Consider the following 22,843-nt stretch of genomic DNA (forward strand, 5'->3'; position numbering starts at 1 on the left):
ACCCCTTAATTGTTGGTTGGTTTTGATATGGTAAGTTAACATGTGGTTTTAACTTAATGTGGACTGGTTGAGCTGATTTTATTAAACCTACATCTGTTTTGTGGGCTGTCCACAACTGTGGTGGAACTTGGTTTAGCATTTCTTCATGTTCTGTAGTGATTGCCATTTGTGTGGGCGTGGTTACCTCTACCGCTACCTTGTGTGCTACTGCCTCATCACCTACTTTGAGTGAGATCCTGATGAACTGCTTATCTTTGGTGAATGTATTTGTTTTGTGTAGGTCCACTCTTGCACCTGCAGAGCACGTTTAACCATAGGACCAAGATGATGAGACTCACAATTTCCTGCCACCAACAATGTAACATGTGGTGTGGAGTTTGGTATCTGAAACCACCCTGATAATTCTTCCGGAAGGTGAACAGCCGCCGCTACACCCTCCGGCCCCAAAAATATGTCCTCACTTGTGATCAGACATGGTTTTTTGTTAATTGCAGCATCCCAGCACTCTTGGTAATCTACGTGAGTCTGATCTTTGTCATACATGAGCGTGCAGTGCAGTGGCAGAGTGGGGGTGTGTGCTGTGTCATAGTGCATGCGAATCCATGTCTCCCATTCAGCCCGTTTCTGTTTGAGATGTGACTCTGTAGGTGACAACTGGAGCCAATAAACTAGGGCCTGTTGTTTTTCTGGTGCAGTCTGGGGAAGCTGGGACATCATGCCTTGTGGGGGATCATCAGGGAAGTCCAAATACAGCCCATCTTGGGTGCACATGATTTTAGCCTTCAAGGGACACAAAATGTCTCTCCCCAATAAATTTACTGGGGTGGAGGCTGAATACAGCAAAGGAGCGCAGATGACCTTGCCTGCAATGAGCATTGGAACAGGCTCTGTTAATGGTATGATTTGTGATTTCCCAGAGAAGCCTATTGTTTTTATCGATGATGTGGAGAGGGGGATCCTTGAGCCTTCTTTTCCAATGCATGAATATGTAGCACCAGTGTCTACCATGAAAGGATACTCACGGTCCTGGATGACAACAGGTATGATTGGTTCATCATGTGATTGCAATGATATAGCTGGTAACATCAGTTCCCCCTCAGGCTCCTCTGGGCATCCCTACCAAGGGCGTGGCTGTTCCATGTTGGGCCAGTTTTGTGCTGGACCTTCCCATGGATTGCTGGGGCATTGAGCTCGTATGTGGCCTGACTGTCCGCACCCCCAACAGAGACCATCAGGTGGGGCCTGATTGGCCCCTGGGTAGTTTGCACCCATGTGAGGTGGTCCTGGTTGCTGATTAAATTGTTCCTGATATCCCTGCTGGTTGCCTGGTGTGTAGTTTCTGCCCCCTCTCCATCCACGGTTTCCTCCTCGGCCCCGCCCTCTGGGGTCGTTGACCGACCACCACCACCTCTTGGCGTCTGTGTCTGATAGTAATGATGGTGGTGTGTGGCATTAACAGCAGTGTCATTACCTGTTGTGTTGGAGTTAGCCAGGGTTGGCTGTGGAGGAGCTTGAAACTGGCCATTCTGTGGGGGTTGCTTGGGTTGCCATTACCATGGGGGCTTGAACCTTGGCTTTCTCTTTCTCTTTTTTCACCAGTTTGCTTAACTCTCCCAGTTGTAACTGAGTTAGTTTGTTAGCCAATTGTTTATCATCTTCCTCTTTTTTATTTTTGTCTTTCTTGTAGAGCTCTACATGATGAACGATGTGCTCTGTAAACAGTGGCCATTCCATCTTCATCAATCCTACCACTCCCTCTAGGCGTCGCTGTACCTCTTCAGGCATGGCCTTTTTCACCATCATTTTAAAGAGGCTCTGAGTGGTCTTGTTGGCGTTCCATGCCTCTCCTGTCTCTTCCTTCCATCTTTTTTGGAAATTGTGTAGGAATTTTGAAGGATATTCATCCTCCCCCAGGGTTTCTCCTTCCAGCTTGGATGGAGCTCTTTTGCTGGGTAATGTTTTCTCAGCTGTTCCCACACGCGAGATCGATAGCCTCCAAATTCCACTCCATCATTGATGTTGGTTCCATAGGCAGCACTCAGCCCAGCGTCTGTAAATATCTCCTTGGTGTTTTGTTTTCCTGCCACGTACATGAGGATGGCTTTGATGTCCCCCACCGCCAACCGTATGCCGGCTGTGGTTTCTTCTAGGGCCAATATCCATTTATCAGCACCATCTGTGAGTATTGGTAGGCGCTCTGCCAGGCCTATCATGTCCATGAATGGCCACGGTTCGTATTGTTTTCTGCCACTGGTCTTTGTTATTATACATGCTGGACCCCTCACTGTCTTCATTCTCTTCATCCGCCATTTTGAGTATCTTTATGACTCTCCCATTTCTTAGTGTCATACCTTCTGGACTCAGACTGCCGCTGTGCACTGTGGTATTATGTGGCGCCAGGTCAGTGTCTATTTCTGGTATTTCTTCTGTTCGCCCCTTGTCTGTCTCCATTTTGTATCGTGTTCCTCTAATTGGTTATACTCTAATTTATGTGACCCGTCCTCCTGTGGAACTTGAACTATGCACCCAAATTTTCGTGTCTCCCACTTAATTTTTCCGGGCACTACAGTGAACTGCAGCCGCGGATGATAAATCTCTCCTGTTGTACTTTGTATTCTTATCTGTTGCAGAGGCAGTGAGGCTACTGGCGCGCCTTCATAGTTTTCACACAAGTATTGCAATAGTGAATGTAATGAGGAAGGATTCCACAATCTGCGCAAAAGCGCTTCCCACAGGGCACCTGGAAACAGTTCTTTTACTTTTTTCAAATTTACAAATTTGGTGATTTGCCAGAGCTTTTGTTTGATTTTTACTCGCTTTGCTCGTGCTCAACCCCTTGCTATCGTAATAAGTCCTTTCTATCCAGAAATGTGTTCTTATTCCCCTGTATTCTATCGGGTCCTCAGTTAAACAGTGTTCTTCTCCCCAGATCTCATCTTCAATGATTTCTCCTCATTCATCTATTTTTAGATCCTCACTGTTTCTCCCTCTCAGTGCTCACCTCCCTACTGCAACAGGTTGATTTATTAATTTAATTTCTTTTCTGCTGGCTCTATTCCACCCAGCTCTGAACAGTTTGATCTCAACCTGTCTTTATTTACTTATTTTATTTATTATAAACCTATTCATATAAGCTATAATTACTTATTTTAAGCTGTACTTATCGCTTATTTTATTTATCTTCAAAATTAAATTAAAATAACAGATATGTCTTTTTTATTCTCCCCTTAACAGCCAACCAGTTTGTATGGAGTTCACCCGAGCAACTGGTTCAATCAGTGAAACATGTGGACTTTTCGTTGGTACCGTTAGCTTTCCAGTCCCCAGACAATTTGTTGACGCCGTCAGGTTGCCCTTGTCTGGTTTTGTTTCACTGAGACACTGTTAATAACTACCTCATATAACAACTTTAAAACAGATTTCACAAAACAAACACAGATACCAGATTATGACAAAACATACAAACCCTAGATTGTCTGTTTTCTTGTAATGACCTTTAACCCACTAAAGATCAGAACCAAAATGTCAAATTATAACAAAGCTCTGTTTTTGTGTAATCTCACAACTGTTGGCTGCATTCCCCACTCTGTGTTGGCTGCAGTCCTCACCTCCTCCCTTCGCACTCTCTGTCAAGTCAGTCTCCCAATGATTTGTCAGTCTTTTTACAGCTATATTTTTAACACTTTACTGTATTTACAACACTATACTGTTTTTACACACCTAACTTCTAGATATACTATAATGTATGTACAACAAGCTTACAGCTTATAGTCAGATTTTTACACTTTTGATCGATCTGTTTAACTTTTTTGACTTATTTTTGTCTTTTTTCTCGTTTTCTCTGGTTGCAACGTTATCAGCTATCTGCCTGTTCAGACCCGTTCTGTCTACGGTGACTCCCCCTCCTTTTTGGCTGGGAGGTCACTTTCCTCAAAACAGCGGTATCCACAGAAGCTTTTTTAAGGCCTTTTATCTCTTTAGAGTAAACCGCCTATTGCAGTCCTGGTGTCTCCCCTAGACACACCCACTCAGGGTATGCTAGGCAAGCCAACAGCGGTATCCGTGGATTTACTACCAGCACTACCGCCGCAGCCTGCCGGCTGGCATCAACACCCACGCCCCTACGGGCTAAAGGGAGTGTTGGCAAGTTTCGGCAGCGGTAACCACGTATGTGCTTTTGAGTACCTCTGACTCTTTATCTCTGCATACCGCCCGAGCAGCCTATTGGTTGATTCAACGACCCTGCCTTCACAGATTTAAAGGGTACGTTGGTCAAGTCAATAGCGGTAACCACGGCTATGCTTTTATCTCTTACTCTTTTACCGGTTTTACTTCTTTATTTTATGTTTTTTCTCAATACTTTAAATACTTTAACTATCTTATCTACTTTTGTTGCTTATTTTCCTTTCATTCACACACACATTCACTCTTCCGCGCCAAGATCTCATGCGCTACACCAGACCTAGCCGTTTCCCAGTGATGTTAGTTGTGACTCAATAATGCTCCTGATAATTCAGCCAATTTAGATCTCTTTTAGCAATTCAATTGATTAATTCATCATAACTAGGTTCTTTAGAGGAGGAACAATGTCAAATACCTTTGACCTGGGCGGCTCCAGCACTGCACCCCAGACACACCCGGTTTAGGCAGAAAAAAGGCTCTGCTTACCTTAGTTTGGTGGCCACCTGTGTGTCCAGCGTACAGCCCAGTGCCCCTGGTCTCCGGCTCCAACACGCCCTTCTCTCCTGGCTGGCAAGTCGCCACTTGAAGTGTCAAAGATTCGGTGCCTGGAAGTGGGCCTGTAGGCTCCCGACCTTGAACTTCTTGTCTCTTGTTAGTCGTCTTCAAATGTCGATTTGATCTCTTAGGTTCAGCTGGCAAATACTTAAAGAAACACTGGAAACAGGCAAGGTCCGATGCAATCAAGTTTAATGTGTCAACAGGCTTTAACACATACAACTTAGTGAGTCAGACTCCGGAGTGTGACTAAAGAACTGCGTTCAGAACCCTAGCTTATATGCTGGTGGAGATCCAGACGAGTCTCCACTATGGTTGCTAATACTTCCTACTCGAACCCAATTCTATTGGTGGAGAACTTCTTTGTGTCCAATTCTGATTGGGCCGTTTTTAATGGTGTGATGTAGCCTGGAATTTCCCAAAATTCCTTCCCTTAGGTTCGGTTCCATTCTCGCTCTATTTTTTAAAAATATGTGCATTCTGGGGACTCTCTATACAGTCCACAATGCGTCTAGTTTCATGCAAGATGTGAATTCCAGGGACTTCTACACGGCCCACAGTGTTTCTAGTTTCATGCAAAATAAAACCTTGGAGTACAATATGTGAGCAAGTGTGTGCTAGTTACAGCACCTGAGTATGTGTTTCATCATTAAACAGGACATGGTGTGTTCTTTCAGTAAATGACCTTGACAACAGATTCAAAGGAGTGAATGATCAAAGGAGTAAATGACCTCGACAGCATCTAATACAGATTCAAAGCTTTTATAATGCCTTGTACATGATTATATGGCTCTTTTTTGTTTCCCAATCACTTAGATATCTTAACTTTGTTACTTGATTTACTAAGCACAAACTTTTACACTACATTCCCCCCTTTGGGGCTACATAGTCCCATAACTATTGATTAAGATTAACTATTACCACACATGAATCATTTTCCAGTGATTATCAACAGCTCTAACTCATAGATCATATTTCATCAATCATCATTTTGTCACACATCTCTTCATTAATGAATAACATACGACATGTGTCTTCTTATTAAGGAGTAGGCATAAATCACAGCTTGTTGTCCTGCACACAAATCACGTGTCAATGATATTATGACATCATCATACAAAAATGCCATTGTTATTTCATCATGTTCATGTCAGTCCTTGTGGCTTGAATTGCTGGACCGCCACCTGCCCTCTCAGCATCTCGATCTCCTGTTGCAGTTCGTGGTGGTTGACCAGTTGTCGCTGTAGGTCATCCCTAGCCTGGGCTCAAATGGGGCTGGTCCTCTGACATGGCTGGGCGCTCTTGGTAGGCCAACCCTGGATTCTGCTGCTTTGGATACAGGGATCTCCACATGCTGGCCATGCTCTGCACCAATCTGTGTGTTAGAAAGGACATTGTTTAGTTCAGTTCACTTCCTCCTTTTCCTCCTAATTGCCCGTAGGATAGATAACCTATATAATGTTAATCAGTTGATTGTTAGTATGGGTTTGGTAACAGCAAGGTTTTTCCTGAATCTATTGCCAATTATTTGGTTATTTCCTACCCTGAATCGGCTCTCCCTCTATACAACCTCGTATTCCCCTTCATTGGCTCATATAAGTTTATATTGTCAGCCATATTCTCACATACGTCCGTATTATCAATCGTGGTTTCATATAAATCGTTTCTTTTTTCTTTTGGGTGCATAGGATCTTATCCACGGTTTATCTAGTTTCCACAATTCGCCTTTCTTGGGGAGCTTTTTCTGCTGTTGTATCAGCATAATAAATTGTCCCGTGGCCGTTCTCATGGCCCTTCTTATCAGGATCTGTACTAGGGGAAGGACGCCGAGTCCAAATATTACTCCTATAGTCTGTAAGATTTTTCCAACAGAGAACTTTTCTAACCAATCAAGAATTGATGAGGTTTTAGTGTTCCAATTGGAATGTTGTACTTGTTGGTCTCTGTCTACATATGTAAACTTGAGTCAGGTTACCATCTTCACCTGTTTCTGAGCTGCTGCTTTCTTCTCCCTGCTCTCTTTCTGCCTCTGCTCTCTCTCCTCTCTCTGTTCTTTCTGCGCTTGGGCCCTCATCATCAGCCCTGCGGCTACCAGGTGGCGACTCATGAGGTCCATCGTCAGCCACTGAGAATGGGGTGTTTTCCTCTGAGGTGCTCTCTGTCGACACCCTCTCTGGGTTGTTAGCTCTGCAGCAGTGGTTAAGATGGAACCAAACGTCCTTACCTTCAACTTTCAAGGCAGTTGGTATGGCAAGTATCACCTTGTATGGGCCTTCCTTCGTGGCTGGTCCCACTTCCTTTGAACACCTTGACGTATACCAGCTCTCCCGGCGTATTCTTTGGAGTTCTCTGGGGATGTCGACCCCTCTGTTCTCAGTGGCACCTTCACCTGCTGGAACACAGCCCTGTGGATACGTGTTAGACTTTGTAAGTATTCAAACATTTCACCTTGTAATTGTTCCAGGACGGTCCCTCATGGGGACCTCTTAAATGGTAGCGGCATGGGCCGCCCGTAAGCATTTCATGTGTGTTAGATGTGTGACTCTGCTAGCTTGTGAACGCATAGACATTAGTGCAAGCGGTAAAGCATCCACCCAGTTAAGTTTATTTCCACTATCTGCTACTATTTTAGCTATTTTGGTTTTCAGAATACCATTTGCCCTTTCTACAGCTCCTGTGATTGGGGATGGTACACGCAGCCAAATTTTTGTTTGATCCCTAGTTGTTTCAATGTCTCTTGCATGACGTTAGACACAAAATGGCTACCGTTATCTGATGATATGGTATCAGGCATCCCAAATCTTGGGAATACCTCTTGGCACAAGAATTTTACAACTGTTCTGTGGTCTGATCTTGCTGTAGCTTTTGCTTCCACCCATCTACTGAATCTACATATGACCACCAAAACGTATCTCATTCCCCTAGCTCTTGACTGTGGTCCCATGTCTATATAGTCTAACATGATGTGTCTAAAGGGACCGTCTGGGAGTGGTATGTGTGCCAATGGAGCTGAAAAACTTTCCTGATGTTGTGTTGTGCACAGATATCACATTCATTTAATACTCTATCCACTGTAGCTGCCATAAATGGTGACCACCATACTGCTTGTAGTTTCCTGAGTATCTCCCCCCTTGCGCAATGGTCGCTACCATGCGCCCAAATTATGGCGTGTCTCAATAATAAGGTGGGTAGTACAAAGCGGCCATGGGCATCTAGCCAAACTTCATGCAGTGGCCCTGGTCTCATGTTCTTTTACCCATAAACATTTTTCAGCTTCCTCTACTCTATCCTGTGCAGCTTTAAGCGAGGGCAAGGAAGTGAGTGGTTCACAGTCTTGTATGGTAAGTATAGGTGCCATTACTGCACCTATTGCCGCTGCTTGGCTGCTTCATCTGCAAGGTTATTACCTTTTGCTATCAATGTGTCAGTTTTTTGGTGGGCTGGACATTTAATTACAGCTAGAGCTTTGGGAAGCGACATGGCTTCTAAAAGATCAAGAATGGCAGCTCCATGAGTTACCGGAGTGCCGTCTGCTCTGCGAAATCCTCTTTGTTTCCAGATGTTAGCATGAACATGGCATACACCATAGGCATATGCTGAGTCTGTTTAAACATTTAATGATTTACCCTTTGCCAATTGACAGGCTGCTGTCAAGGCTTTTATCTCTGCGAGTTGAGCTGAGCAAGGTTGAGTGAGGCTACAGGACTGCAACGTCACAAAGCTTTGGTCAGTGTTATTGAGCTGAACAATACCATATCCTGCGTAGCTGCCGGTGCCATCGCGAAAGCACGAGCCATCAACAAACAGTGTGAGATCCGCAGGAATTGGTTGGTTATGTAAGTCTTCCCTAGCGCGCATAAAGTTGTCTGTTTCATGAATGCAATTGTGTGGTGCACCTTCTGTGGGCAACATCAGCTTTGTTGCAGGATTAACGATGGTGCAACGCTGTATGTTAAGTTCAGGGGCTGACAAAATGGCTTTAGCGTTAAAACAAAACGTGGACTTGTCAATAACGCATGAATTTGGTGAGAAGTGTATAGCATCACAGGATGTCCCATGGTCAGCGATGATGCTTTCTGAAAGGCAAAAGCAGCTGCTGCCAGTCCCTGGTAGCAGGGTGGCAAACCAGCTTCTATGTTGTCAAGTTTGGTGCTGTAATAGGCTAGTGGTTGTTTACCTGTGGGTGTGTCTTGCATCAGGACAGCACACGCAAATCCAGACTTCTCTGCAACATAGAGGTGAAAAGGTTTAGCATAATTAGGCGTTCCCAACGCGGGGGCGGATTGCATGTCACTCTTTAAGATTTGGAACGCTTCCTTCGCCTCCTCTGTCCACTGCAACTGTGCTGCATTATTTGTTTGTCCTGCTGCCCTAATCAGAGCCCTGAGGGGAGCAGTTTTTATAGCATAGTCACAAATCCAAGGTCTGCTGTAACCTGTCATACCCAGAAAAGACAACATTTGGCCAACCGTCTGCGGTTGAGGGGCCTGGATTACTGCTTCCAATTGTGAGGGTGCAATAAGCCGTTTGTCCCCAGATAATTGTCTCCCCAAATACTCTACTGACTGCTGGCAGAATTGCAGTTTGTTTTTGCTAACCTTATGTCCGCCCTCTGCCAAGGCTGTGAGTACAGCAATGGAGTCTTTTCACATTGCTCTTGGTTGTACTACAGATAAGCAAATCATCAACATACTGTAACACAGTGCTGGATACATTCAGACTAGCCAGATCCTGCGCCAAAGCGCGTTAAATAGTGACGGCGACTCGATAGACCCTGTGGCAAGCGCTTGTAAGTAAATTGTCGGCCTTCGTACGTGAAGGCAAAAAGATATTGAGAATCTGGATGTAGTGGTACACTGAAAAAGGCTGAGCACAAATCAATGACTGTGTACCACTGGGTGTTTGGTGGGATATTTGATAGCAATGTATGTGGGTCTGGAACATGTGGTACTTCCCCGTCTATTACCGCGTTTACAGCTCGTAAATCGTGGACCAAACAGTAGTCTGTGGAATTTGGTTTTCTTATGGGGAAGATAGGCGTGTTACAAGGACTTCTAGTCTCAACCAATACCCTGCTTCTACCAACCCCTTAATTGTTGGTTGGTTTTGATATGGTAAGTTAACATGTGGTTTTAACTTAATGTGGACTGGTTGAGCTGATTTTATTAAACCTACATCTGTTTTGTGGGCTGTCCACAACTGTGGTGGAACTTGGTTTAGCATTTCTTCATGTTCTGTAGTGATTGCCATTTGTGTGGGCGTGGTTACCTCTACCGCTACCTTGTGTGCTACTGCCTCATCACCTACTTTGAGTGAGATCCTGATGAACTGCTTATCTTTGGAAACGTGAATGTATTTGTTTTGTGTAGGCGTCCACTCTTGCACCTGCAGAGCACGTTTAACCATAGGACCAAGATGATGAGACTCACAATTTCCTGCCACCAACAATGTAACATGTGGTGTGGAGTTTGGTATCTGAAACCACCCTGATAATTCTTCGGAAGGTGAACAGCCGCCTACACCCTCCGGCCCCAAAAATATGTCCTCACTTGTGATCAGACATGGTTTTTTGTTAATTGCAGCATCCCAGCACTCTTGGTAATCTACGTGAGTCTGATCTTTGTCATACATGAGCGCAGCAGTGCAGTGGCAGAGTGGGGTGTGTGCTGTGTCATAGTGCATGCGAATCCATGTCTCCCATTCAGCCCGTTTCTGTTTGAGATGTGACTCTGTAGGTGACAACTGGAGCCAATAAACTAGGGCCTGTTGTTTTCTGGTGCAGTCTGGGAAGCTGGGACATCATGCCTTGTGGGGATCATCAGGAAGTCCAAATACAGCCCATCTTGGGTGCACATGATCTTAGCCTTCAAGGGACACAAAATGTCTCTCCCCAATAAATTTACTGGGGTGGAGGCTGAATACAGCAAAGGAGCGCAGATGACCTTGCCTGCAATGAGCATTGGAACAGGCTCTGTTAATGGTATGATTTGTGATTTCCCAGAGAAGCCTATTGTTTTTATCGATGATGTGGAGAGGGGGATCCTTGAGCCTTCTTTTCCAATGCATGAATATGTAGCACCAGTGTCTACCATGAAAGGATACTCACGGTCCTGGATGACAACAGGTATGATTGGTTCATCATGTGATTGCAATGATATAGCTGGTAACATCAGTTCCCCTCAGGCTCCTCTGGGCATCCCTACCAAGGGCGTGGCTGTTCCATGTTGGGCCAGTTTTGTGCTGGACCTTCCCATGGATTGCTGGGGCATTGAGCTCGTATGTGGCCTGACTGTCCGCACCCCAACAGAGACCATCAGGTGGGGCCTGATTGGCCCCTGGGTAGTTTGCACCCATGTGAGGTGGTCCTGGTTGCTGATTAAATTGTTCCTGATATCCCTGCTGGTTGCCTGGTGTGTAGTTTCTGCCCCCTCTCCATCCACGGTTTCCTCCTCGGCCCCGCCCTCTGGGGTCGTTGACCGCCACCACCTCTTGGCGTCTGTGTCTGATAGTAATGATGGTGGTGTGTGGCATTAACAGCAGTGTCATTACCTGTTGTGTTGGAGTTAGCCAGGGTTGGCTGTGGAGGAGCTTGAAACTGGCCATTCTGTGGGGGTTGCTTTTGCCATTACCATGGGGCTTGAACCTTGGCTTTCTCTTTCTCTTTTTTCACCAGTTTGCTTAACTCTCCCAGTTGTAACTGAGTTAGTTTGTTAGCCAATTGTTTATCATCTTCCTCTTTTTTCTTTTTGTCTTTCTTGTAGAGCTCTACATGATGAACGATGTGCTCTGTAAACAGTGGCCATTCCATCTTCATCAATCCTACCACTCCTCTGTACCTCTTCAGGCATGGCCTTTTCACCATCATTTTAAAGAGGCTCTGAGTGGTCTTGTTGGCGTTCCATGCCTCTCCTGTCTCTTCCTTCCATCTTTTTTGGAAATTGTGTAGGAATTTTGAAGGATATTCATCCTCCCCCAGGGTTTCTCCTTCCAGCTTGGATGGATCTCTTTTTGCTGGGTAATGTTTTCTCAGCTGTTCCCACACGCGAGATCGATAGCCTCCAAATTCCACTCCATCATTGATGTTGGTTCCATAGGCAGCACTCAGCCCAGCGGCTGTAAATATCTCCTTGGTGTTTTGTTTTCCTGCCACGTACATGAGGATGGCTTTGATGTCCCCACCGCCAACCGTATGCCGGCTGTGGTTTCTTCTAGGCCAATATCCATTTATCAGCACCATCTGTGAGTATTGGTAGGCGCTCTGCCAGGCCTATCATGTCCATGAATGGCCACGGTTCGTATTGTTTTCTGCCACTGGTCTTTGTTATTATAGGGTACATGCTGGACCTCACTGTCTTCATTCTCTTCATCCGCCATTTTGAGTATCTTTATGACTCTCCCATTTCTTAGTGTCATACCTTCTGGACTCAGACTGCCGCTGTGCACTGTGGTATTATGTGGCGCCAGGTCAGTGTCTATTTCTGGTATTTCTTCTGTTCGCCCCTTGTCTGTCTCCATTTTGTATCGTGTTCCTCTAATTGGTTATACTCTAATTTATGTGACCCGTCCTCCTGTGGAACTTGAACTATGCACCCAAATTTTCCTGTCTCCCACTTAATTTTTCCGGGCACTACAGTGAACTGCAGCCGCGGATGATAAATCTCTCCTGTTGTACTTTGTATTCTTATCTGTTGCAGAGGCAGTGAGGCTACTGGCGCGCCTTCATAGTTTTCACACAAGTATTGCAATAGTGAATGTAATGAGGAAGGATTCCACAATCTGCGCAAAAGCGCTTCCCACAGGGCACCTGGAAACAGTTCTTTTACTTTTTTCAAATTTACAAATTTGGTGATTTGCCAGAGCTTTTGTTTGATTTTTTTACTCGCTTTGCTCGTGCTCAACCCCCTTGCTATCGTAATAAGTCCTTTCTATCCAGAAATGTGTTCTTATTCCCCTGTATTCTATCGGGTCCTCAGTTAAACAGTGTTCTTCTCCCCAGATCTCATCTTCAATGATTTCTCCCTCATTCATCTATTTTTAGATCCTCACTGTTTCTCCCTCTCAGTGCTCACCTCCCTACTGCAACAGGTTGATTTATTAATTTAATTTCTTTTCTGCTGGCTCTATTCCACCCAGCTCTGAACAGTTTGATCTCAACCTGTCTTTATTTACTTATTTTATTTATTATAAACCTATTCATATAAGCTATAATTACTTATTTTAAGCTGTACTTATCGCTTATTTTATTTATCTTCAAAATTAAATTAAAATAACAGATATGTCTTTTTATTCTCCTTAACAGCCAACCAGTTTGTATGGAGTTCACCCGAGCAACTGGTTCAATCAGAACATGTGGACTTTCGTTGGTACCATAGCTTTCCAGTCCCCAGACAATTTGTTGACGCCGTCAGGTTGCCCTTGTCTGGTTTTGTTTCACTGAGACACTGTTAATAACTACCTCATATAACAACTTTAAAACAGATTTCACAAAACAAACACAGATACCAGATTATGACAAAACATACAAACCCTAGATTGTCTGTTTTCTTGTAATGACCTTTAACCCACTAAAGATCAGAACCAAAATGTCAAATTATAACAAAGCTCTGTTTTTGTGTAATCTCACAACTGTTGGCTGCATTCCCCACTCTGTGTTGGCTGCAGTCCTCACCTCCTCCCTTCGCACTCTCTGTCAAGTCAGTCTCCCAATGATTTGTCAGTCTTTTTACAGCTATATTTTTAACACTTTACTGTATTTACAACACTATACTGTTTTTACACACCTAACTTCTAGATATACTATAATGTATGTACAACAAGCTTACAGCTACTAGTCAGATTTTACACTTTTGATCGATCTGTTTAACTTTTTGACTTATTTTTTTTGTCTTTTTTCTTTTCTTTTTCTCTTTGGTTGCAACGTTTTAAGCGTCCTGTCCGTTCAGACCCGTTCTGTCTACAATGACTCCCCTTCCCTTTGGCTGGGAGGTCACTTTCCTCAAAACGGCGGTATCCACAGAAGCTGTTTATTTAGGCCTTTTATCTCTTTAGAGTAAACCGCCTATTGCAGTCCTGGTGTCTCCCCTAGACACACCCACTCAGGGTATGCTAGGCAAGCCAACAGCGGTATCCGTGGATTTACTACCAGCACTCCGCCCGCGCAGCCTGCCGGCTGGCATCAACACCCCCGCCCCTACGGGCTAAAGGGAGTGTTGGCAAGTTTCGGCAGCGGTAACCACGTATGTGCTTTTGAGTACCTCTGACTCTTTATCTCTGCATACCGCCCGAGCAGCCTATTGGTTGATTCAACGACCCTGCCTTCACAGATTTAAAGGGTACGTTGGTCAAGTCAATAGCGGTAACCACGGCTATGCTTTTATCTCTTACTCTTTTACCGGTTTTACTTCTTTATTTTCTCTGTTTTCTCAATACTTTAAATACTTTAACTATCTTATCTACTTTTGTTGCTTATTTTCCTTTCATTCACACACACATTCACTCTTCCGCGCCAAGATCTCATGCGCTACACCAGACCTAGCCGTTTCCCAGTGATGTTAGTTGTGACTCAATAATGCTCCTGATAATTCAGCCAATTTAGATCTCTTTTAGCAATTCAATTGATTAATTCATCATAACTAGGTTCTTTAGAGGAGGAACAATGTCAAATACCTTTGACCTGGGCGGCTCCAGCACTGCACCCCAGACACACCCGGTTTAGGCAGAAAAAAGGCTCTGCTTACCTTAGTTTGGTGGCCACCTGTGTGTCCAGCGTACAGCCCAGTGCCCCTGGTCTCCGGCTCCAACACGCCCTTCTCTCTGGCTGGCAAGTCGCCACTTGAAGTGTCAAAGATTCGGTGCCTGGAAGTGGGCCTGTAGGCTCCGACCTTGAACTTCTTGTCTCTTGTTAGTCGTCTTCAAATGTCGATTTGATCTCTTAGGTTCAGCTGGCAAATACTTAAAGAAACACTGGAAACAGGCAAGGTCCGATGCAATCAAGTTTAATGTGTCAACAGGCTTTAACACATACAACTTAGTGAGTCAGACTCCGGAGTGTGACTAAAGAACTGCGTTCAGAACCCTAGCTTATATGCTGGTGGAGATCCAGACGAGTCTCCACTTTTTTTGCTAATACTTCCTACTCGAACCCAATTCTATTGGTGGAGAACTTCTTTGTGTCCAATTCTGATTGGGCCGTTTTTAATGGTGTGATGTAGCCTGGAATTTCCCAAAATTCCTTCCCTTAGGTTCGGTTCCATTCTCGCTCTATTTCTTAAAAATATGTGCATTCTGGGGACTCTCTATACAGTCCACAATGCGTCTAGTTTCATGCAAGATGTGAATTCCAGGGACTTCTACACGGCCCACAGTGTTTCTAGTTTCATGCAAAATAAAACCTTGGAGTACAATATGTGAGCAAGTGTGTGCTAGTTACAGCACCTGAGTATGTGTTTCATCCTTGGAGTACAATATGTGAGCAAGTGTGTGCTAGTTACAGCACCTGAGTATGTGTTTCATCATTAAACAGGACATGGTGTGTTCTTTCAGTAAATGACCTTGACAACAGATTCAAAGGAGTGAATGATCAAAGGAGTAAATGACCTCGACAGTATCCAATACAGATTCAAAGCTTTTATAATGCCTTGTACATGATTATATGGCTCTTTTTTGTTTCCCAATCACTTAGATATCTTAACTTTGTTACTTGATTTACTAAGCACAAACTTTTACACTACACGTTAAACTTGTAAATAACTGTTCGGAATTGTTAGCCGTATCGTAATCGTAAGCACATCCACTTCATGTCCAGTCGCACAACAGCAGTCTTATGATAAACAGAGAGATCTGGGGGATGAGTGAATCAATATGTTGTGCACAGCTTTACAGTGAAATGACCCTTTACCCATTTTAAATGGTCTAACTTGCGGTCAAGTTGCGGTGACTGGACAAAATTGCAACGTCACACAGAATTCAGGGGGGTTGCAGGTAAACAGTTTATGTGGAGAACAAATCTCGGAAACCCTCAGCTATCGTCTAATGATTAGCTTTCAGTCGATAGAGATTGGCTGTCTGTTGACTGATTTGTCTGACATGAAACAGTTGTTTCTCGGTCAAAATAAAAAATAACCAATAAGCGTCAAAGGGGGACTTGATAAGCCAATCAGCAGCACCGTTGCACCTGAACCAATGAGGATTAATTACAAGAATGCCAAGCATGTTGACATCTTGATTTAGAAGAATAGCAGCGTACATCTTGTGAATGTCACCTGACATCATTTCTTTTTATGTTGCTCCGCTCCACTCTTAAAACCCAGGCAACACACACATGTTGGCATGGCTATGCACGAGTGTGGACTTAACATGACGTTAGATTCAGGCAGATACGTTGGTCTCCAGTGATTGGTTAGAGAAAATCAAATCCCCCTCCCCACGAAAATCCATTAGAGTGGAAACAATTTCAAACAGAAGATGGAAACGGAGTGAAACAGGTTCACATTGCTGTCTGATATCAGGCAACAACACATGGGCAGTTTTGGCAGATGGGGTGGTGTTCTGATGGGCTACTTATTATATAATTGGGCGGGTAAAGGAGTGGCAGCCAGTACAAGTGTAGATAACCAACAGTCAGAACTCTCTGACAGCAGCTCAAAACATAGAAGGCAAGGACACTGCCAGGCTGTAATGACCCACAACAGGGAGACAGTAATTTTTACAGCTCATCAGAACACATCATAGAGAAACACATTATAGTTGTTTTGACCAGCAAAGCTAAACTGGAGCGGCAATTATCTTTTCCAAACATTGAAGTTCCATTGGCTTTCTTATCAGCCGCCACATTTCTTCTTCCTTTCCTGTTGTATTTTGGCACGCCTATCCTGCACCGTCTCCCAAAACAATCATATTGGAAGCCATGTGAGGACAAATAACTGCTAACACAGAATCAGTGTTATGCCTGGTCTCTCCTCAGAGACTGTTTTATAAGGTCAATTTACCCAAACTACAAAAAAAAGAAAAATATTTTCTGTCATGCCTGGCCAGGTAGAAAGAAACCATCTTATTGACTAAATGCCTTGTCAATAGTTTTCACATAAGAACTATGACGTGATCAGGTGTGTTACCCAGTGCATCATCTCTGCTGATTCAGCCTTTACCTAGAAATGGACTGAGGTTCTTTCATTTCTCTTTGTCTTTCTCTTTCAGTATTGCCAACAAAAACTATATATAATATTTTGGTTTCTGGAACCCTGTAAGTCTCCATCTGACTCACATTAGAAAGAAGAAGAAGGACACCATTAGTAAATGTGACATCAGCTATCCATGGCTTTAAACAGTATTTACTTCTCCAAGTTTACAATCGGACAGCTGTTACGCATTAAGCAACAAATAGCAATCACCGGTGAGCGAATGCAGCCAGCTGTAGGTTTCTGTTGTGTTAGAAAGTTGATGGACGAGCACGACTTTTTCATGTCCATCTGTGCTAATCACTGCTGAGCGTATTGCATATTTGTTTTATTATTCTGTTACGTCCTGTTCCATTTGCCAGTGTTTGAAAATTGGCTCATATGGTCCCTCTGCATGCATGAAGGCAGAGAATGAAGTGAACTTAAAGCTGCATTATTTTCTGTGCAGTTAGTGCACACAGATTTTCTCTTATTTTTGTTCTTGTCCATAATTTATTCCTATTTTGTTAACACCCATTGATTTCCAGGATTTATCATGTTGTCTTATTTTTGCTCCTCTCTTAGGTAAGGGGAAATCATCTTAACATCTCATTTTCACAGTCCACAAATTCTTGTCAAATGTGAGGAAACATAAGTTTCACATCTGAGAAACATTTCAGGAGTAATTACAATGATTGGATTTCTAAATTTCAGGCCTATAGAAATACTATTATGCTTGGTCCATCGAACCCAATTACTGTAATTCAGTTATTCTGCATCACTTTGCTGCCAGGAGTGGAATATAATTTAGAACATTTACTCAAGTAGTGTACTAAAGTACAAATTTGATGTACTTTTACTTTTAAGTATTTTGATCTCATGCCACTTTCTACCTCTACTCCACCACACTTCAAAGGGAATATTGTACTCTTCACTCAGCTCCAGTTATTTGAAACCTTAAGTTCCTAGTTCCTTTACAAATTAAGACTTTTGCACGTACACCATTTCAATCAGGAGAGACTCATTTTTATAGTGAAAAGAATATTTATTAGCATGTGCATATGACAGAAAAATGTGAAAAGTCTTTGGTGATTAGAGATGGAATGATTTAAGGAAGGTGATGAATCCATAGTCGAATAGGGAACCCCCCGGGGTCTAGACGCTGGTGGTGTTGGTAGAGGTGGTAAAGAGGGGATGAGAAGAGGATGTGGAGAAGATGGAGAAGTGCTGATGAGTAGAGGAATGAGCCTTTGTTGAGCTTGTCCTGGACTCTAGATACAATGGCTGGAGGTGAATGGAGTGGAGCAGGGCACAACGAGTCTGCCTGAAATGATGAAGGAGGAGAGAGCAGATTTAAAATTTTGCAGTGGCGTCCTGATTGGCTGAGAGAGATCATGGTGAAGTTTACCATAGACAGCTGATTAGAGGAAGCAGTGGGAGTGAGATGGAGAGAACTGTGAAAGGATCAGTTGATTGATTAAAAAATGAATTGGCAACTATTTTGATAATCATCATAATCAAGTCATTTTTCATGCAAAAACATTGCATGGTTCCAGCTTCTCAAATATGAGAACTTGCTGCTTTTCCTTTTATTAATTAGGTTAATTATTAGTTTCTGCATGAGCACATTTACTAACTTAATACATTTTCCTCATTGTACTTACACACTTTTACTTAATTAATATCTTAATGCTTTACTTGTAACAGAGTATTTTTACAGTGTCGAGTTAGTACTTTTACTAAAGTCAAGGATCTAAATACTTCCTCCATCACTGCTGCTGACACAAGATATACAGCATCATAAAGAGTTTTGTCATTGCTGCGTTTTGATTTCCCTGGAGCACCGGTACTGACACTGTGGTGAATCATTAAGTAAATCAGTAATTTGGTTAAGTTTATATTACACTGTTTGGATGTCACCACTGCTGAAGGTATTCTTCTTACAGCCTGTGTTTGGTGGCATCTCTCCAGTTCTTTGATATGTGCTAAAGTATTTGTGCAAACCACGCCTTATTTAGTGTTTAGTGGGTGTTACCAGTTCTAATACTTTACTAATGATCCAGTGGGATGACTCATTCAGCAGACCTGGGTGAGAGCAGCTTTGGATGGTTAAGAATGTTTGATAAATCTGGAGTTGATTTCTCTTAGTTTTTCTCTTAACAGAAAACTAATTGAAAATAAAACAGAAAAAATAAGAGAATGCTCGGCCCAGTGTGATAATCAGAGCTTGTACACTAAAAACAGCTGCCTGTTGCAGCTGGAGACAAGGGTGATAGGGGTGGAGTCGTGGTAGTCCAGAAAACCAGTTGAGCAGCTGTGAATGACAGCGTGGAACGTTTCAGATTTGACACAGTCACTTGATACTATACTACTATAAACATAAAAACAATGCTGCCACACTGTAAGCACAGCAGTCATCATGTGTGGTACTGGAAAGTCTCAAGAGGTCAGGTTTCTGTGCCAAAACTTGTCCCCTATTGCTAAAGGAATGGCCTTTTACCTTCAGCCTCACCTAACATGAACCCACGATTAGGTTATCATGTGGTGAGCTCAACTAAAGTTTACAAAACAAAGCAGGAAATCAGATTCCTCAGTTACCGCTGAGGATGATAATTGACAGGCTCACACGCAGCTATGAGTGCACTGATTTTAACAGACTGTGATTTAATGCAGAACAAGTCTGACGTTCCACCTACAACTTGACAGTCTAGTCAGTCACTGCTGGAGGACATACACACCTGTTATTATTATCAGTAGATGATCTGCACCACAGTGGCGTTAATGTTACAGATAGCTGTACCGCACACACACTATTTGGCCTGCACTCCCTGTCCCCCAGTGGCGCTCTGAGAAATTTTAGAGGTGGCCAGATGGGGCCATTGAAAATCTTGGAGTAGCACACCAAAACCAAAAGCCTTTACTGGATTTCAGGAATTATGTTATGCTGTTGAAGTATAGGCCACGGGCTAGGTGAAACCTAAGTGAGTATGGAGAGATAAGGAATTGCATAAGTTACTGATGATGGGACCTGACCTCATAACAAGTCTCCAGTTAGTGGGAAGTATCAAAGTGGCTATCAGACATAATTAATAATTATTAATGTTAAATAATGTGACTTACATCAAATCACCTCTTGAGGCACCATTCCTTTAAAGGGAAAAATGATAGCCAGTTAATGATATCAGTCTCATGAAGTTCACTAAACTATCAATTTGGAACTCTGATTGATAGTTACACAGAGAGCTGAGAACAGTTTCAAGGTCACCTGTTGATTGTCATGTGTTGTATGGATGTGTTTTGTTATCAGGTGTAAACAATTTTTTGCTCTCATCCACTCTGCTAGGGATTGGAAAGTTCATTGCCTTGGACTTTGCACACCGTGGGGCTCGTGTTATCCTGGCTTGTCGAAGCGAGGCCCGGGGAAAAGCAGCACTTCAAGAAATCAGAGAGAAAACAGGAAATTCCGACGTCCACCTGCGTCTGGTGGACGTGTCCTCCCTGGACTCTGTCAGGGAATTTGCGAAGAGGATTCTTGAAGAGGAGAAAGCTCTCCATATCCTTGTTAACAATGCTGGAGTATCAGGTAACAACATGAACACAACCGAGAATATTATAACCTACAAGTGTTCAGCATGAAGAGTAGAAGTGTAAAAGTATAAATGTGTTTGTGTTTGTGTTTGTGAATATGTATGTGTACATTTGTAATCAAGTGTGTACAATCCCATTACAGGGTTACCCAGACAGATAACCAAAGATGGGTTTGATACCACTTTTGCCACCAATGTCCTGGGACCGTTTCTCCTCACAGCCCTGCTGCTGGGTAAGACTCTGCAGTCTCGTTTTAGTACAGCAGGTATACTGTGGACTTCTGTGGAGTATTTGTCTTTCATTTTCTCTCTCCGCTTCTCACTCTCTCTCTCTCTTTCTCCCTTTCCCTGCTCTGCATATCTCTGATTTACTCCAGACCTAATAAAGCGTTCAGCTCCGGCACGCATTGTCACCGTCTCCTCAGTCAACCATAAGAAGGGTCATGTGGACTTCTCTCACTTCCATGGCGAGAACCTCACATATTACATGGATATTGCCTATAACCACACTAAGCTGCACAATGTCATCCTTACCAGCGAGCAAGCACGCAGGCTAGAAGGGACAGGTAGGCTAAAATCATGATTTTTATGATTACCACTTATCAATATAGCAAATGCATGGTATTTCCTGTTGAATAAGAGCTGCAGAGAGTCAAATCAATTTCTTCTAATATCACAAATTTGCCAAGGCGTAGATTTTTTGGGGGGGAGGGGGAGGCACAGGGGACAATATCACATGCGCATTTGTCCCTACCAACAGAGACGTGAAAGTAGCAGGCACCCTGTTGCTTAGTGGGAGCAGGCGTCCCATATATGAAGGCAAGTCACCCCCTCTTTCTGCCCCTTTAACGCTTACACTTTCCTATCTAATAAAGACAAAAAAGCCCCCAAAAAATCGTTTAAAAAAAAATTTTGACGAACTGCTGGAACGCAACTCACAGATATAACAAAACAAAGCAATGGTTGCAGTCTGCCAGAAAACAGACAGAGGAAGAAGCAGCTATGCATGATCTAAACAGGAAATACCAGGACTTCGCCACAATAAATTAATGCAAAAGGCACAAACTGGTGCAGAAAATCCACCAGAATGCTCCCAGACCGTCCACTTAATATGTGTTTCCCCAAATGTTGAAACAAAACCTACAGCCTTTCAAATTTGCCTCAAGGGGCTTTACAGTCTGTACAGCATACGACAGCCTCTGTCTTAGGACCCTTGTTTCAGATTTTCTTTTTAAATCCCCAAAAAACCTTTGACGTGGAAAACATGGAAGAACCTCAGGAAGAGCTGATGGTTGATGGTCCAGTACAGAGAAGCCTTGACATTACCCATCGGTTTGTGGACTCCTGTTTCGAAGCCCCAAGTTCAGCATTTCAGATGTCACCATCTTGTATTTTTGGAGCCTGAAGTGACCATATTTGGATAGGAGGGAGGAGTTGTGGAGGAGCGAGGGGTGGACTAGACTGACTGTAGCGACGCCTCGCAGACAGCGTGTCACTCAAGCTACCCCAGCCTTAATTATGCATAACTTTAAGCCTTAAAGGGCCAGTGTGTAGGATTTAGGGGGCTATATAGGGGAAATGCTATGGGCTATAATGTGTTTTCCTTTGTGTATAATCACCTTAAAATAAGAATTAGCGTGTTTTCATTACCTTCAAATGAGTCGATATATGTACATAGGGAGTGGGTACTTCATTATGAAATCGCCAAGTTGCACTGCCATGTTTCTAGCCCAGAATGGACAGACCGAGTACTGGCTGTAGATAGGGCCAATCACGTTTTGCTTTTGTCATGTCGCCCACCGTAGTTTGAAGCCTGTCTGCAACAAGAGCATTGAAGAAACACTAATTTGCAACATGAAAATTCTCCATTCAGCGTTTTTACCAGTTTTAATCACCTGTTCTGTTTGCTTTGCAGAGGAAGAGACTTCAGGAAGGTGTGAATTAGGTTTTATTCTGTACAGTCATAGACAGAAAGTGTATGACAATACAAATGTGATGCAGTGACAATGGGTGACTCTTATATTTTTGCTTTGTGAGGCTCCCTTACTGAATGTTGAAATATATGTTGTTTTGAGCTGTTGGCTATGAAGAACAAGTTTGTTCCCTGTGCTTGCCAGCTCCACTCTTAGTCAAACACATACTGGTGTGGTTACACCCCACATTTTCCAGTAGAAGACCTCTGTTTCCATTGTACATTTTTCAGAGGAATGTAAAAAAAAAAAATAGCCATTTTTCCCTGTCCTCTAAACTTAGAGTCAGTCTTCATAAATCAGGCAGATGAATGCACTTGTAGCCCTTTCCCTGTCCCTCTCTGTTTCTGTCTGTACTGTGAATCTAAGTGTCTTTTTGTTTTGTCTTTTTTGC

The 22,843-nt window shown here is 43.3% G+C and overlaps 1 protein-coding gene and 1 long non-coding RNA gene across 2 annotated transcripts in view; one reads left to right on the forward strand and one right to left on the reverse strand.

Moving 5' to 3' along the window:
• Window positions 1-22,843, forward strand: part of zgc:64106 (uncharacterized protein LOC393348 homolog) — a 49,830-nt gene that overhangs the window by 17,911 nt on the left and 9,076 nt on the right. Inside the window, exons 2-4 of the mRNA XM_049591608.1 lie at window positions 20,236-20,475; window positions 20,623-20,712; window positions 20,857-21,045. Coding sequence (XP_049447565.1) covers window positions 20,236-20,475; window positions 20,623-20,712; window positions 20,857-21,045 — 519 coding nt within the window. The remainder of the gene's footprint in view (window positions 1-20,235; window positions 20,476-20,622; window positions 20,713-20,856; window positions 21,046-22,843) is intronic.
• LOC125898298 (uncharacterized) lies at window positions 14,633-22,843 on the reverse strand. Its single transcript, XR_007450618.1, has 3 exons — window positions 21,754-22,843; window positions 15,233-18,216; window positions 14,633-15,171 (listed from the first exon to the last, which is right to left on the reverse strand). It is a non-coding gene; the product is annotated as an uncharacterized LOC125898298 (long non-coding RNA).

The sequence above is a fragment of the Epinephelus fuscoguttatus genome, linkage group LG1 (assembly GCF_011397635.1).
Source record: "Epinephelus fuscoguttatus linkage group LG1, E.fuscoguttatus.final_Chr_v1".
Lineage (NCBI taxonomy): Eukaryota > Metazoa > Chordata > Actinopteri > Perciformes > Serranidae > Epinephelus > Epinephelus fuscoguttatus.